The sequence below is a fragment of the Hemibagrus wyckioides genome, linkage group LG15 (genome assembly GCF_019097595.1).
Source record: "Hemibagrus wyckioides isolate EC202008001 linkage group LG15, SWU_Hwy_1.0, whole genome shotgun sequence".
NCBI lineage: Eukaryota > Metazoa > Chordata > Actinopteri > Siluriformes > Bagridae > Hemibagrus > Hemibagrus wyckioides.
The window spans coordinates 13,178,935-13,196,386 of NC_080724.1; the positions used below are offsets into that span (position 1 = coordinate 13,178,935).

Here is a 17,452-nt window from a genome sequence, read left to right on the forward strand (position 1 = left end):
GTAATAAAACTCTCTTTCGTTTCGTCGCTACACTGCCAGTTTCAGTTTCGTTTCTGTCCGCTGATTTGGTCCTGCATATATCCGTGTGTGAGTGAAATACAGGGTCAGTCAGTGAATCATGTACGAGCAGGAGAAGAAGTCGCTGCGCCAGTGCGGGCGCTACATCGTCCAGTTTTTGCGACCATCTTACATTCGGGGATTTTTGACAACTTACCTGGATAGAGGTAATATTTTTCAATAACGCTATAAATCGCGGTATGTAATATACATTCACTTTATTCTGATAAAGTTTCAGCTGGTTGAACGCTTACAAACAAAACACATCCAGACTGCTAAATAAATAGTCACGTCTTATTATGCTTCCCTCTGTTCCTGGTGTTCGTGTGCACGAAGTTGTAATGAAATTGACTTCATATTTTGATGCCAAATACTATAGTGTGTTTGGAAATCCATCTAACTATCGCGTGATCATGAGTGGGGTTATTACCGGGGCTGTGGCCTGACATGGAGGTGAATATCAAATTACGGTTTGGGACTTTACAGGGGATTCCGTGTCCAACGCACCTTGTGTGTGTGATATAGGATCGTTCGTTTTCTCAACTTTTCTAGTGGGAAGTGTCTTTCATTAGGGATTTGGTGGATAGTGTAAAATGCCACCAAACCTTTCTAGGATCATCAGTTAGAGAGCAGCTGTTCATCTTTAGAATAGCAGTAGAGTGATCGAAATAATCGATATAATATATTAGATTTTATTTTTGTTCACAGGATAGACTCCAGCTCCACTTCCACGCTAACCAAGATAAAGTGCTTACTGAAGATAAATGAATGAATAGCTAGTTAACCCACTTGGGTGGTATTTTTTGTCTGGGAGACAGTGAACCAGTATCAATAGACAAATTGACAGAGATTTAAAATGTATTTTATTAGCCATTGGGAAGCTTTTCATACGCAGAGGTCAAACCACGTTGTGAGCATTCACCTAAATGCCTTATTTAAGTTTAGAGTCAGAAAATACAGATTCCTTGTTGTTATAACCTCCATGGGAATTCCTTTTTTCTGAAAATTGAATAAAATATAAATGTGTGGAAACAGTACACACTGCTGGTCGAACATCTGTGTAAACTGTGGACAACTTTATAAACTTAGCATACATATACTTTACATACACCAATCAGGCATAACATTATGATTGCCTGCCTAATATTGGGTTGGTCCTCCTTTTGCTGCCAAAACAGATCTGACCATTCATGCACTGTGTATTCTGGCACCTTTCTGTCAGAACCAGCATTAACTTCTTCAGCAATTTGAGCAACAGTAACTTATCTGTTGGATCGCATCTGATCCAGATAGTCTAGCTATCACAATTTGGCCCTTGTCAAATTTGCGCAAATCCTTATGCTTGCCCATTATTCCAGCTTCTAACACATCAACTTTGAGGACAAAATGTTCGCTTGCTGCCTAATATATCCCACCCACTAACAGGTGCCATGATGAGGAGATCATCAGTGTTATTCACTTCACCTGGCAGTTCTCAGAATGTTATGCCTGATCAGTGTATATTACATATATTATCTGTAATGTGGTTGATCCTGAAACAAACAGAGCTGAATTTATAACTATTATAACTATAGAAATAGAAATTGCTGTGCTTGAAATTATTTAAAAACTATTTGTTTGTGTGTGTGTGTGTGTGTGTGTGTGTGTGTGTGAATAAACTCCTTCATTACACCTGAATAGAGTCTGTAGAGAAGATTTTATCAGAGGAGAAGACGTCACGGATGGCAGCAGCTCAGATACTGCTGGATAAGATGTTGGACCTGGAGGAGGTCGGCTGGTTCCAGGGCTTCCTGGACACGCTGATGGCTTCAGGTCAGTCTGCCTGAGTAGAAGGAAGTTCTCTGTAGCTCTACCTTACAGTTTATGTATAATAAATTAAGTTCATATATAAGTTCATCACCTCCTTACACATCTGTTAGGAGCTTTAATTAGTCCTATTTAACATGCACTGGGTTGATAAATTCAGAAGTGCTGGTGTGTGTGTGTGTGTGTGCAGATTACACAGGCCTCCACATGGCAATCAGTAAGTGGGACTTTAAGGAGCTGGAGGATCTCTCTTCTTACAGAAATCTGCTGGATCAAGTTGAGATGTCCATCACCAAAAACATGAAACCCAGAGAGCTGCTGCCACACATGGGCGACTGTCTCACACAGCGAGAGTGTGAGGAGATCAGAGCGGTGATTAACACATACACACTGCACACACACAACATAGAGTGATGAAGTGCAGATGAAGTCCAGTAGGTGTCAATATTTCATTAACTGAGTGTAAGGTATAGGTTAATGCAGGAAATTACATGTGCGTTTGTCTGTCAGGTGGAGGAGCAGAAGGGGTGTGTTGCGGCGAGTGAGCTGTTAGTGGACACTCTGAGACACTGCGATAAATCTAACTGGTATAAAGTGTTTAAACTCGCTCTGGATATGTGCAGTCAGACTCTCGCTCTACAGCTGCTTGAGCCCGGTACACACACGCCCATGTATAACACACTTAATCACTGAGCTACTGTTTGTGAACTACATATTTAAAACATTGTGTATTACGCACTGTGATCTTTCTAAACTATATAAACATCAGTACATTACTGTGTGTGTTTGTGTCTGTGTGTTTGTGTGTGTGTGTGTGTTACAGATGAGAATGGGAATTGTGTTCAGAACTGTAATGAGAATGATGCAGGAATGGCAAGAATGGCAGTGTGTTTTGAGTACAGAGAGGACAGCGAGAATGACAACCTGATGAGCAGCAACAGTGAGATGAGTGAATCTGAGCAGTGTGTCAAGGGGGCAGAGGGTAAACACACACATGCACACACACTCTTACTCTCTCTCACACACACACCAACACACACTTACACATTCAGTTCTGCAGTGTGGTTCCTGATGACAATTAACCTCCGTGCAGAGGGTGTGGCCAGTGTGTGTGGGAGACATACAGAGAAAAAGTTGAGAGAGTATCAGAAAGAGCTCGCTACAGCCGCATATAACGGCCTCAACACCATCATCTGTGCTCCAACAGGTACGTCTGTGCGTGTGTGTGTGTGTATGTGTGTGTCTAATAATTCTGTGTGTTTGTGTTTCCAGGCTGTGGTAAAACTGTTGTTGCCGTGGCGATCTGTGAACATCACCTGAAGAAATATTCTGAGAAGGCCAAAGTGGTTTTCATGACAACCAAAGTGGAGGTTTATGAACAACAACTCAAACTGTTCAAGGAACACTTCAGCAAGGATCCGAACATCAAGTACACACTCACACACACACACACACAAATATCAGTGGTGGGCCGTCAGGGCCAGCAAGGCCTTCTCTGCTGGTCTAAACAGCAATGATCTGAAAAAAAATGCACTGACTTGCATTTTAATATATTTAATATATTTTTCCATGAATGTGCATAAAATTATTCCCAATAGTCTATTCTCTACATTTCATAGCTTTTCTCTTGGTTGCGCTGCTTCCAGTAGTGTATATTTATGATAAGAGTATTTATCCAATCATATTTCAGCCAGTGGATGACATCATGTGTTGCCAGGGTGAAAGAAATCTGCCTTAAGGCCTTCAGAATCAATAGTGCAGGCGCCCGTAGCTTAAAATAAGTGGCAATGAAATTGTTCCATTAACCAATCGAGTTGGCGTCACTGGGGCCATCTAGCAGGCATATGATTATGTCTGCAATTTCCTGTCCTTTGATTGGATAATTGGGGTAGTCAGAGGCAGCGAACTCTTGATTAGTTGATTAGTATCTATTGCCGTGGGGTCATAATGATGGTATAGAGGTGGATTCATTCAGGAAGAACACCAGTGAAGGCCTAGGTGTGAAATGCATGACCGCCACTGATGTTTATATATATAATCTCAGAATTAAAGCTAATGTTGATTGTTTATTTACAGTGTGTGTGTGTATACAGTGTAATGTGTGTGCGTTTGTGTACACACAAACAGAGTGGAAGGTGTGTGTGGGGATATGGAGAACGTGAACCTGCCCACCCTGGTGTCTAGCAATGACGTATTGCTGATGACTCCTCAGATTCTGGTGAACGCTCTGAAGCGTGGTGAAGTGGCCTCGATAAACACATTCACACTGCTGCTCCTGGACGAGTGTCACAACACCACCGGCAAACATCCGTACAACAATATCATGAGCCTTTACATCGACACCAAATACTCTACAGGCACACACTCACTGCCTCAGGTCAGCACACATACTTACACACACACATACACACAGAGACTCAAACTCAACACTTCTAAAAGCAGCTTTACTGCATTAGTAAAAAAAAATCTCTCTCTCTCTCTCTCAGGTGGTGGGCTTCACTGCGTCTGTAGGTATTAAGAGTTTTAAGAATGTACTTGAGGCTGAGAACAACATCTGCCAGCTGTGTGCTAACCTGGATGCCCGAGTCATAACCACAGTTACAGAGAATATTGATGAGCTGAGATCATTTGTACACACACCTGAGAAAGGTAACTGCTCAAACACACACACAAACTTACTTCCTTACTCCAACACCATTAACACCATTAATAGATTTACTTCCATATGCAGTCTGAAAAATAACTTGTGTGTGTGTGTGTGTAGACTTCTATTTGGTCAAACCCCGAACCTCAGACCCTTTCATTCTCATCATCAAAAAGATCATGAAGAACATCGAACAGCTGGCCTTAAAAGTCTACAACATTGGTAACTATTGTGCAAAGTGTGTGTGTGTGTGTGTGAGCAGCTTTAATAACACACACACACACACACACACCTTAAATAATGATTTAAACCTTTGACAATTAATTTGTGTGTGTATGTGTGTGTCAGTCACTGTGTCCCAGGTACAGAAAGGTGATTATGGCACTCAGATGTATGAGCAGTGGATTGTGAATGTACAGAAATGCTGCAGACTGCTTCAGTTCACTGACCGTGAGGAGGAGCGCAGAGTCTGCAGAGCACTATACACCTACACTGAACACCTCAGAGTGGGTCTTACATACATACACATACACACACCAGAAACAAGGGTATTTTTTACTTCTTCTAGCTAGAAAAACATTACACGCTAAACCTAGTGATACTGATGCTAGTTGATTTTCAGCTGAAACATTCCATAATGATCAAAGGTGCATTAAACACAGCCTTTGTGTGTTGTGTTGATTAGAAATATAATGATGCTCTGATCATTAATGAGGACGCTCGCACCAAAGACGCGCTGGACTTCATGGACTCATTCATCAAGGACATCAGTAATGCCAGCCAAGACCCCACTGAGCACCAGCTCATTGACTTATACCAGGGTCAGTTACTGCTAGTGACTACATCTGGACACTGTGGCCTTTCCCTGTACTTATGAATTGTTCCTTTAACAATTTAATCACATGTTTTAACTGACTTAATGATTTATATTCACATTCTGATTCTGTAGCTCAGCGTGAGCAGCTGCGCCATTTAGCTGCTGCAGGAGAACAAAACCCCAAACTACAGGAGCTTAAGTTCATCCTGGATGAGGAATACAGAAACAATGAGCAGACTCGCACTGTGCTGTTCGTCAGGACCCGCGCCCTCACTGATGTCAGTCTACCTGTCTGTCTGTCTGTCTGTCTGTGTCTTTACTGGAACCTGTGGTCTCACCTATCTGTCTGTCTATCTATCTGTCTGTCTTGCTCTCTCTCACTCTCTCTATCTTTCTTTCTCTCCATCAGAACCTGTGCCCTGGCTGATTTCAAGCCACCTGTCTATCTGCCTGTGAGCCTATTTATAATATAATATGTTAAATCTGTTTGTGTGTGTGTGTGTGTTTGTGTGTGTGTGTCAGGCTCTGAAAAAGTGGATAGAGGAGACAGATTCACTAAAGTTCCTGAAGCCTGGCGTTCTGATTGGAAGAGGAAGAAAATCACAACTGACAGGCTCAGGTACACACACACACACACACAAACACACAAACACACTATATTGTGCTGCTAAATGCCCCGTGTGTGTGTGTAGGTATGACTCTGACAGGACAGAAGGGTGTGCTTGATACCTTTAAGAGCTCTGACCAGAGTAAGATTCTTATTGCCACCTCCGTCGCTGACGAGGGCATCGATATACCACAATGCAACCTAGTGCTCATGTACGAGTACGTCGGCAACGTTGTCAAGATGGTGCAGGTTCGAGGTACTATACCGCACACATACACGCACAAGATCTCTCTCACACACATACCCTACTTATTTTTATGAATATTTATAGATTATATGAACTGCTATGAACATACTGTATGTACTGTACTGTACTGTACTGTACTGTATGTCTACTGTTCTGTCATTCAGTGGCCACTAGGTGACAGCATCGCTCTGCTGGATTTTTATTAAAACACATTTTCTGTCTCGCGTGTGTGTGTGTGTGTGGGCAGGTCGAGGGAGAGCTCAGGGCAGCAAGTGTTTTCTGATCTCCAGCAGAGAGGAGCGCATTCGTAAAGAGCAACAGAACATGGAGAGAGAGAAGCTGGTCGAGGAAGCCGTTAAACTCCTGCAGAACTCACCTGACTGCCTGCATGCCAAGGTGTCTCACCGCTCTCACCTTTCTCACCTGCTCCAGTCACCTGTATTACTTCATTTTACCTGTCTCACCTGTCTCACCTAGGGTTGCAAAGGGGCAGAAAATGTCTGGAAAATTTCCAGAAAATTTCCATGGGAACTTCATCTCGGGAATTATCATCTTATCATCTTGGAAATATTCCAAATTGGAAACTGAACAGGAATTTACAGGAATAGAAAGTTATGGGAATTCAATGGGAATTTATTCAAATTATTTAGAAATTTGGGGAAATTTATATAAACTGTATACACAAACATAAATATCAACATTTTGTTTGGTCATAAGCTGACATGCAAGCAAACTAATGCATAAATGAGATTTTTGACTTTAATTTAATTGTAGAACTTTAATTAATTCTTTCATTGAACAACACAAAAGCATAAATGTTGAAAGTAAAAACAAAAAACAAAACCAAAAAAAACATATTTCCTTATGTTTGCTGTAAAACAAAAGAATCCTTACCCTTTCCCTTGCAAAAAAAGTCCCATTCAAAACTGTAACCTTCAGGTTCAAATGCAGAACTGTAGCTTCAATATTCTTGTGAGTGTGTGTGGGATGGTCTTTTTTAGACAGTGTTTTGTTTTTTTTTTTTTTAATTATCTCACCTAAATGTTTGCTCAGTCAGTGTATTTGTTTTTACAATGGTAAAATTTTGTTTGTTACTCACCAAGATGGACATTTTTTGAAATTATTTTGTGTGCAGGATTCAAGAAATGATCAGTGTATATTATGGAGGAATGCACAGTGCATGTGGAGGTGTGGCCTCATTCACCCTGCAGTGATGTGTGCATGAGATTGAGGAATATACAGGGTTGTTTCATCTGGTTGTTTTAATCAAGATTATGCTGCAAGATATTTTTTTCAACTACAAGTTCCCTGTTATAGGTTAACCTGCAATTTTGCAAATTCCCAGTTTATTCCCATTAATTCCTGTTAATTCCCATATATTCATGTTAATTCCTATATATTCCAGTTAATTCCTATATATTCCCATTAATTCCCATGGAAAGTATCCAGCCTTGAAAATTCCCAGAATTTTGCAACCCTAGTCTCACCTGATGTCTCACCTGTCCCCAGTCACACAATCAGATACTCACATGTGTTCTCTGTGTGTGTATGTGTGTGTGTGTAGGTGGAACGGTTCCAGAAGGCTGATATGGCCCGGAGAGCCCATGAGAACTCAAATGTAGAGAAAACTCAGACTGAGGGAAGTTACAAGTTCCTGTGTGGGAAGTGTAAAACGTTTGCCTGTTTTAGTGATGACCTGCGTGTGCTACAGGTACCCTACACACTACACCCTACGCCCTAAACCCTTTAATCCTACATCCCTTGTAATGTGTTAGAAAGCTGCCCACATCTTTTGTGTTAGCGGGTCAAATTTGACCCATGACTTAACTCAGCCCAAAATGCTCATTTCGTTGCTATGTACCTGTACTTTGCAATGACAATAAAGTTGTATCTATCTATCTATCTATCTATCTATCTATCTATCTATCTATCTATCTATCTATCTATCTATCTATCTATCTATCTATCTATCTATCTATCTATCTATCTATCTATCTATCTATCATCCAATATTGTTTTTAACCTGATAGATAACTTGTTATGCATGGATACCCATGTAAACACTGTTCTAAATGTTATTTTTTTGGCCACATGGATGATTTATCTAAGAACATACCACTCGTTTTCAATTAAAAAATGTGTAAATTCACTCATTATAATTGTTATGGTGAAGACAGTGGGTATTGGGTATGGGTGTGTTATCTGACCATAATAGATTAATATTAGAACATAAAAAAATTGCTTGTGTTTTTTTTTGTTTTTTTTAATATTATTAACCATAGTGACATCTGTTGTGTTACGGGTCAATATTGACCTGCACAGATTTATGTTAGGAAAGAGGTAAAAAGTAATTTCTTTTTTACATAATCAAACTTTTTTTTATTCAAAATTCATATGCATGAACCACAGAATGTGTTTTTGTGTTCTCCTTATATATATGCTAATTAAACAAATTACTGAATGAATGTTTCAGGAATCTCACCACATTGTGCTGGATCAGTCTATATTCCAGCGCTGTGAAACTCAACCTCACAAAAAAATCAAGACCTTTGACAATTTTACCAAAAAGGAGAAGATGTATTGTTCTGACTGTAAAAAAGACTGGGGCATCATTGCCTCCTACCTGAATATACAGGTACATACACACACACATACATACTGCAGTTATGATTACACTTGTTACTGACTCGATGAATTGAGCTGTAATGGTATGACACAGTCAGTTTTATGTGGTGAGGCTCTTTATTAGCAACAGACACTGCTAACTTCCTGATTCTTGAGCAGTGATTCACCAAGCTAACCCAAAGCTCTTTAATGCCTTTTATACAGAAAATGTGAAGAGCCAACTTCTGAGGAACTACACAAAATTATCTGAAATGTCAACATTTACCTCAGACATGTTGGTAGATTACTTAAAAAACAGCTCTGTTTGATAACAGTGACATGGTAACTATGCTATAGCATTGACTGCTAACCCAAATTCCATGGACTCTTCAATGATGACAATGATGTGAAGATGATAATTGAGATTTCAGTGGATTTGATTCTGCACTCCAAGAAAGCCTAAAATATGAATTTAATTTGTTTATCAATTTCACGTTTGCACAAAGCTAGCTGATAATTGCAATTTAATGCTAATGAAGGACAGACATTTCTTTTTATTTAATGGGATGAAAGCAAACACATTGAGTGATACAGCAGATACGTTGAGTGTTTGTGTGTCTGTAGGATTTACCGGTGTTGAAGATTGAGAGTTTTACCCTTGAGGACCTGGTCACAAAGGAACAGCACGCTTTCAGGAAATGGCATGAGGTCCCATTCTGTATGCGAGTGTTTGACGTGACAGAGAAGATGGTTGAGAAGTGGAAGCCGAGAACATAGATCATAAAAGATGAGATAACCTCTAAAACTGCCAATCTCTCTCTCTCTCTCTCTCTCTCTCTATATATATATATATATATATATATATATATATACATGTTTGGGGTTTTTTAATGTACTGTAACTTTCTTGTTATATGGAAGAGTCTTTCTTGTTTTGAAATCACACACAACCCGAACACGATCTGACTAGCTGAAGCACTTTACTAAGGAAAATTGTCTTCAGATTGTTTCAGAAGGCACTGTTTGCAATCGTTTTATGAAATCATTAAGTCAGGAATTATTGAAAAACAGTTAGCTTTGCTCAGTGAGAGTGGGTGGCCATTGAATGAAGCCCCACCCCCTACGCTATTCTTCGAGAAGGAAAAGAGCAGACTTGCAGAAGAGTAGTGACGTCTTTCATCATATTCCTGACTGTCACGTTTTAAACTGCACAATAAAGTTTGTGATGATTTTTCTATTTACTAGTTTAACATTTTTATCACAAAAACATCTGATCTGTCTAAAACATGTCATGTTCCTGCAGTAACAGTGTCACTGGAACAGAGAAAGTGAATGATCTTCAGCAACACTGCACTGTTCTGTCACAAAGCAGAAACTACTGCAGACAAATAAATAACAAAATAAATACAACTAAATAAAAAAAGAATAACGTTCATTCTTTTTCTAATCAGCAAATCTCTCTCTCCTTCTCTCTCACTCTCTCCTTCTCTCTCTCTCTCTCTCTCTCTCTCTCTCTCACTCACTCTTTCTATCACTTCCTGTTATAATCTTTATTTCCTTCTTCTATCCCTCCCTTTTCTGTCTCTCACTCTCTCCCTTCTGTATTCCTTTCTTTTTTTGTCATTCTTTTTGTCTCTCTACCTCTTTTCCATCTTTCTTTTTTGTATATCTCTCCATTATCTCACTTCATCTTTATCTTCTTTTTCCCCCTTCTCTTTTTCTTTCTCTCTGCTCTTTTTCCACTGCATTTATTTTCATTTCTTTCTCATAATTGAAAAAAATTCTCCCTTCTACTTTCTTTGTCCTTCAATTCCTCCCATCTCTATTAGTCTTTATTTCCATCTCTCTCTCTGTCAGTCTTCAGAAAGCAGCTTTACTGCATTAGTATAAAATATAAAATTAATAAATCTCTCTCTCTCTCTCTCTCTCATTCTGTTTGTACCGTTATTTCCCCTCCCATTATCCTACTGTATCTTTCCTCTCTTTTCTATTCAGACTTCATTCTCCTTCTCTTTCTTGTTTCAGTCTTTACCCCTCCCCGATTTCTCTCTCACACACTTTCCCTCTATCCCCAGTCTTTATTCCCGATTTCTCTTTGTCTTTTTAAATTTTTCATCTTTCTATCTTTCTCTCTGTGTTGTTATGCTTATATGTTATTTCTCTCTCTCTCTCTCTCTCTCTCTCCCCTCTTCACCCCCTCCCCCCTTTTTTGAGTGAAGGCATCCTGAAGCCCCGCCCACATTCTAGAACACAGGCAGTGCATGTCATTGTAATTCATGTTGCCTGGCAACGCAGGGGTCGTCATAGAAGCGCAACAATAAGAGGATGACATGTACAGTGATGCGGCATGAAGCCCGAGCTCTCCGCCATCTTCTCCTCCTGCTCTGTTCATTCGTTCTTTCTTGTGTGTGTGTGTGTGTGTGTGTGTGCGTTATTAAAGCTGCTCACACACACACACACACTTTGCACAATAATCACGCCATATTATATTTCACACTCACTCTGAGACGGCCCCGTCTACACACACACACACACCACTCCACACTGCAGGCTTATCAAATCAAAATGGATTCCAGGAGATGGAGATGAAATCCATCTGTCGGCCTCAGAGAGAGTATAAAACACACAAGCCGCCATTCTGTCGCATATGAACTACAGAGCTACAGAGAGAGAGAGAGAGAGAGAGAGAGAGAGAGAGAGAATTAAAAGGGGTGTGGTTTATCCTAACAGTCTTTTATTAATCAAGACAGTAAGGCATCACAACAGCAATGTACAAAGTCATTAAAGTCTTCAGGTCAAACCAAAACACAGTTAGTTTTTCTACCCATGCAACAGTGAAGTGTGTGACGTGATAAGAGTCCGGAGCGTTCTCTGGGGGCGTGGCTTACACCCACCTCCTCCAATCAGACACTTCTGATCTTTATCTCAAATCTGTCTTAAAATGTTCAATAGTAAGGATGAATCCAGTGGATCTGATTGCCATGACAGCCAATCACAGCGCTCCTCTCAGATCCACTTCCTGTCCTGCAGATTCACTGCAACAGCTCTGAAAAGTTAGTCTGCTATACAGAACTGAAGGTCCAGTTAAAGTTGGAAGTGTTAAAGTGTTAAAGACGGAGCACAGCGTCTGCACTGCTGTCCAGTGTGTGTGTGTGTGTGTATGTGTGTGTGCATGTACAGTCTGTGTTCTGGGATTTCCTTCTCTCAGAAGAACCAGCGGAACGTGTCTGCTGCTCCCACGGACGAGGCTCTCTGTGGACACACACACACACACACACACAGGGGATGTTAGACACACTAATGGAGATCACACACTCATGATATTAATCACATTGCTACCCTCTTTTGTGTTTTTATTACTTCACACATGACCCGGGCATCACTAACCTCAGATATGTGTTTTGAGAGAGAGAGAGAGAGAGAGAGAGAGAGAGAGAGATAGCAGATGCAGAGGTCTAGAGATTAATAGCATGAGTAAGAAATATGCAGAAGGAGAGAAAAATACAAAGAAAGACAAATCTAGAAAGAAAGAAAGAAAGAAAGAAAGAAAGAAAGAAAGAAAGAAAGAAAGAAAGAAAGAAAGAAAGAAAGAAAGAAGTATTGAGCACAGGGAGAGAAAGAAATAGAGAGAAAGAGTGAGAATGGAATCAAGATATTTATATAGAATGAGGGAAAGAAAAATAGGCTGTCTGTCTGTCTATCTATCTATCTGTCTGTCTGTCTGTCTGTCTGTCTGTCTTCAGTACAGAGGAGCTTACACTTCTTTGCAGTTTCTCAGTAACATGATAAGCTGAGAGTTTTCCCTTATTAACTTGAAGAGAGAGAATAAAGTTGGGCTGCTAAGTTGCTGTGGTGTGAGAGGAATAAACACTAAGGGGACAAGCTGTAGAGGAAAATAATCAGCCTCAGTATGGAAACAGTAACAGAGCTTCATCACATCACTCCATCTTGGTGGAGATCAACTGCATGATGATCAACTTGATTACTTATCACACTCTGGGTTATTATAATGACACCATTTTGAAATCTTAGTAAAACACACCCCCCCCACACACACACACACAAAATCCCCCTCCCTCACACCAAAACACACAATGTTTGTGTGCCCCTACATCAAAATACCTGTCCCTCCACATCACAATACCCCCAACACCAAAACCCTACTCAACCTCAAAATACCCCTCCCCCACAGCAAATAACCCCGACACACATGGCAATGAGTCGAGGATCTTTGGTCTTGTGTGTGTGAAAGGGTCTCTGGCTCTCTGATTGAACATTACAGCCAGCTTACAGCATATTGCCTCATCACAGCACACACACACACACCTCCTCCCTGTGTGTGAGACAGACGCAGAGAAAGGCGGGAGCTGGTGTGTGAGAGGAGAGTGGAAGTGTGTGCCGGCAGCGTTCCAGCTCTAAAGGCCTTCAGGGAAAACGTCCTAGTCATCCACTTGTGCCCTCTACACACACACACACACACACACACACACACACACACATGCACACGCACACACACACATCGTGAATGTCTGGTGGTTAATTAGCACAGCGTGTGCCAGGCCCGGGCTGCGTTCCAAACCCACAGCATCGCCGCAAGCAATTATAAGGCAGCGTGAAGGAGTGGTGTGTGTGTGTGTGTGTGAGTGAAACCGAGGAGGTTTCACGTCTATCAAGGTTCTTTCTAATCAGAAGGCAGCTTCTAACGCTTATTAAATAAAATAATATAAAACTTTCAGTCGAGGATATCAAGGGTTTTCTAGGGGATGTCCTGTAGAGCTTTTCTTTATGAGTGGAGATAGAGAGCATGTCCTTCACACCTGTACAGTCCCATCATTTAAGAAAATCTTGACAAATATCCTTATTAAAATAACCTAAATAACCTGACCTGAAGAGACAGAGATACATGTGATTCAACGTTTAAGCTGCATACACAAACAATAACCTGAAAAGATTTTCTCCAGCAGATCACTATAATCACCAAAAATTTCTTCATTTGGATTGTTTTGATTTGACGCTTCTATTGCCACTTTTGGTGACGTTGCAGAGAACTGAAAACAAACTATCCAGTAAAAGGTTCCATTTCTGTGTCAAACTCTGTTAAAAGAAAGAAGTTTCGCCTGGCGCTAGTTTAGGATCCATCATCAGGTCAACAAATAACTAGCAAGTGATGACAAATGAACAGATTATATAGCTAATAGGTTCCTATTTGGTATAGAAACTCCAGAATGTAATGCAGCTTCAAAAAGCAAGTTAAATGTATAATTGTGTGTGTGCGTCTTTACCTCCACTGTGCTCCCTGGTTTCTTCTTTAGCTCTTCACACTTCCTGAACTTGCAGATCTGATGACCCGTCTTCCTGTTCCGGCAAGAGCTGCACACGCCGCAGTTGATGAGCCGCCTGCAGGGGGCGCAGACACCACATCGCTTCCTCTTCCTCTTCGCTGCTCCGCCGCTGCAGCTGTTGTTAGCGCTGACAGTGGCGTTAGTGCTAGCATTAGAACCGGAGCAGGACGCAGAGCTGCTGTGCTGGCAGTCAGCAGCGATCTGAAACGCGCTGTCCGTCATTGTCGCCACCGATGAACCTGCCCCTGAGTGCAGCGTCGTCATAACGATAACCCCAGGAGGTAGAGCAAACCCTCCAAATGTGGCCCCACCCCTTTCAGCCTCCCCAGCTCCACCTCCTCCGCTGCCCCCACTGCTCTGTGGTGGCACTTTGAGGCGGTTCATGCACTCAGCTCCACCCACCTGACTGAGTGGAGACAGGAAGTTGTCAGCAGACATCTTGGAGGGCATATGCACATTAAGTGGCTCCGCCCGAGGCATGGCGGTTCGGTGTGCGTGAGCATGTGTGTGAGCCCCGTTGACATTCACGTTGACGTTGACGTTGACTGCAGGTGGCTTACGGCCCCAGAGCATACCGTTGTCACATGACCAGGGTGTCATTGGTGATGGGAAAATGGGCGTGGCCAAGCGTGCAATTTTTGCTGCCTGAGGAAATGGAGCGGCACCATTTTTGTAAAAGTTAGCAAAGGAGCGGTAGCGTTCCATCTGAGCACTGTAGTCCAGCACCGGGTTCATGCACGAATCCATCTGCAAGGAAAAGTCACGCCCTGTGGTGGGCGTGTAGCTGTGGGCGTGGCCGTGAGTGTGTGGCGTCTCCATACACACACTGCTGCTCATATTCGCCATGGGAAACGGAGCACATACACACACGCAAACACACACACACACACCTGCACACTCACACTAACATCACAACCATCTGGGAAAGTGTTTCTGCAGAGAGAGAGAGAGACAGAGAGAGAGAAAGAGAGAGAGAGAGAGAGAGAGAGAGAGAGAGAGATTAAGGTTTGGATTAAACATTTCAAACAAAAAAGAAAAGAAAAAAACATGATAAACAGTTGGAACAGTGGAGCTGAAAACAAAATAAATTTCTATACGATTCTTAATAATATAAGCTAATAATAGTATATAATATGGGAATGGTCTTGTTCACATCTTGGTTAATGTGAATATTGTTAAATAAATTTTGAGTGTTTCTGTTCCATGATTTTTTGGTTAGTATTTCAGCAGCTCTTGTGTGAATAAATAAATAAACATCGGTAGCCTGGAGCAAACAACATGTTCGGGTCACTTCCTGTCTCTGGGGTTAACTCTTCCTGTTTGTGAGTGGACTGATCTCTCAGCCGGGTGTTTCAGTGTGCATCACTGTGTTCATCACTGGATTCATTTATTCATTTACCCCAGAAACACTGTGCTCATGAAAATCCACTCTGCTGGGACACACACCTCTCTCCTGAGGGTGTCTAAATTTAAGGAGACTCACTAACGTCACCCTTGACTTGCTGCCATGTTAGAAACAGATTACACTGATAAGTTTATAGCACTTCTTCATTTCAGTGAAATTCTTGTGAAACCTGAAAGTGATTCCTATAAGCATATTTATAAATGAATAAAAATAAGACTAACTGTAAACAGGAGCAGGAGGCAGTGTGTGTCTGTGGTAGTCGAGGCCTTGCAGTGGCTGAGCTGCATTACTGGAATATTTAGCATATACGTGCTTCCAGACTTTTTTCACTGTTTACTTACTATTTTTGCCATTTATGGTGTTTTGGGGGCATGGTTAAATGTAAATCAGCTCTGCAGGGCTAAATTACAGCTGAATGATGTTTGTCAACATACTCACAAAAATCTGTGCTACTGTAACTTTTGTAAATCTGACAGGAATGTTTAGTTTGGTCTGGCCACAAAAAAATTACAAGCAGCTTTAATTAAAGATTGATTAAAATAATGTCCGGATGTAGAATGCAGGTTACAAAAATGCACAGGAGCCACAAAATAACGCTGAAAAGTAATAAATAAGAGTATGGCTGGGTGAGCATAACACAGTAGGAAGTGATCAGTGTGAGTGATCTGACCTCACACACTGTCCTGACACGCTACTACACTACTGGATTAATGATAACATTACAACTTCCTGTCTAATTCTTATTGTCTACGGAGAAGCAGGCCTCAGGAACGAGAGGGAGAGAGAGAGAGAGAGAGAGAGAGAGAGAGAGAGAGAAATAGCAGTTGCGGCGGCCAAATCTCTCCCTCCTCCTCGCGCTGCCCCGCTCCCGTCGCCTCGAGCATCAATTACGGTAATTACTCTCCGCCTGCTGCGGCACGAGGGGGGGGAGGACACGCGCGCGCGGATCAGAGGTCATTAACGGGGAGCGCCGGGGAGGGCGCGAGGCCGGACACCGCTAACACGCGCGCAATTAAAGGCGACGGATTAATTCGCCAGCCTCGCGAGAGAGAGAGAGAGAGAGAAAGAGAGAGAGAGAGAGAGAGAGAGAGCATGAAAAACAGCGGGAGAAAGAGGAGGAGGAGGAGGAGGGAGGGAGGAGAGAGATGGAGGAGGGGGGGTGTGAGGGAAAATGGACGAGCTGCTTCACCTACCGGACTCCCGACGCCTCGCGATCAAAGCCTCTTTAACGCAGAGCATCGGTGCGCTCCGGCCGCGGGAAAACTCACACACACACACTCACACTCACGCGCGCAAACACACATACACACACACACACACAAATTAAACGCACAAAACAACAACACACAATAAACGGATGTGAGATTTTTTTTAGCGCGCGCATCAGTGGCGGCGGCGGCGGCGCTAAAACCCACCGAGAGGCTCCTAACGGGGATCATAAATAATATTGACGCTGCCAACGACACGACGCACCGTCCTCCGGGGGGCGGGCACGGGTGACGGAAGGGTAGACGGCTCCTCCCGGTGTGTGTGTGCGTGTGTGTGTATAAGTGTATGTGTGTGTATGTGTGTATGTGTGTGTGCGCGCGTGTGTGTGTGTGTGAGGTGAGCAAGCGCCGATGCGGACACCTACAGCTGATCATTGGCTGTAAATCACGCCGGAGGCACGCGGGGAGGCGCGAGGTGACAAACGCCCGGGGTGGGGGGTGTTGCGGGGGTGTTAGGGGGGATGAGGGAGTTGGGGGGGGCGTTTTCAGGAAACCGTGAAAGAAAAAAAGAGCTTTCAGAGAGGGAGGGAAATCGCCTCCCAATTTTATTCTCTCGGTTTATATTTTTCTCTCCTGCCATTTCCGGAAATCACAGAGAGATTAATCAGGGCTCGGAGGCGCGCGCGGAGCTGGGGGAGTTTTTTTTATTTTGGGAT

General features: G+C 42.3%; 2 protein-coding genes across 2 annotated transcripts; one reads left to right on the plus strand and one right to left on the minus strand.

Moving 5' to 3' along the window:
• The first annotated feature begins 50 nt into the window (after nt 1-50).
• rigi (RNA sensor RIG-I) lies at nt 51-10,018 on the plus strand. Its single transcript, XM_058410010.1, has 19 exons — nt 51-224; nt 1,738-1,869; nt 2,054-2,235; nt 2,374-2,518; nt 2,687-2,845; nt 2,957-3,070; nt 3,136-3,292; nt 3,991-4,240; nt 4,350-4,512; nt 4,628-4,729; nt 4,856-5,013; nt 5,193-5,328; nt 5,457-5,602; nt 5,847-5,943; nt 6,017-6,187; nt 6,426-6,574; nt 7,743-7,889; nt 8,652-8,813; nt 9,407-10,018. Exons 1-19 carry the CDS (start codon nt 119-121, stop codon nt 9,557-9,559), a joined length of 2,829 nt encoding a protein of 942 aa, XP_058265993.1. The 5' UTR covers nt 51-118; the 3' UTR covers nt 9,560-10,018.
• Nucleotides 10,019-11,495: 1,477 nt separating this feature from the next.
• On the minus strand, nt 11,496-17,121 carry LOC131365626 (uncharacterized). The gene is made up of 3 exons (XM_058409335.1): nt 16,722-17,121; nt 14,064-15,056; nt 11,496-12,033 (listed from the first exon to the last, which is right to left on the minus strand). The coding sequence occupies exons 2-3, from the start codon at nt 14,967-14,969 to the stop codon at nt 11,986-11,988; spliced, it is 954 nt and encodes a 317-aa protein (XP_058265318.1). The 5' UTR covers nt 14,970-15,056; nt 16,722-17,121; the 3' UTR covers nt 11,496-11,985.
• Nucleotides 17,122-17,452: the final 331 nt, after the last annotated feature.

Bases quoted from the DNA above. Each gene is read 5' to 3' on its own strand.
- LOC131365626 (XM_058409335.1), bottom strand. From the start codon at position 14,969: ATGGCGAATATGAGCAGCAGTGTGTGTATGGAGACGCCACACACTCAC. The intron at 12,034-14,063 runs GTAAAGACGCAC...GTGTGTCCACAG, and splicing joins AACCAGGGAGCACAGTGGAG to AGAGCCTCGTCCGTGGGAGC.
- rigi (XM_058410010.1), top strand. From the start codon at position 119: ATGTACGAGCAGGAGAAGAAGTCGCTGCGCCAGTGCGGGCGCTACATC. The intron at 5,603-5,846 runs GTCAGTCTACCT...TGTGTGTGTCAG, and splicing joins GGACCCGCGCCCTCACTGAT to GCTCTGAAAAAGTGGATAGA. The intron at 7,890-8,651 runs GTACCCTACACA...TGAATGTTTCAG, and splicing joins ATGACCTGCGTGTGCTACAG to GAATCTCACCACATTGTGCT.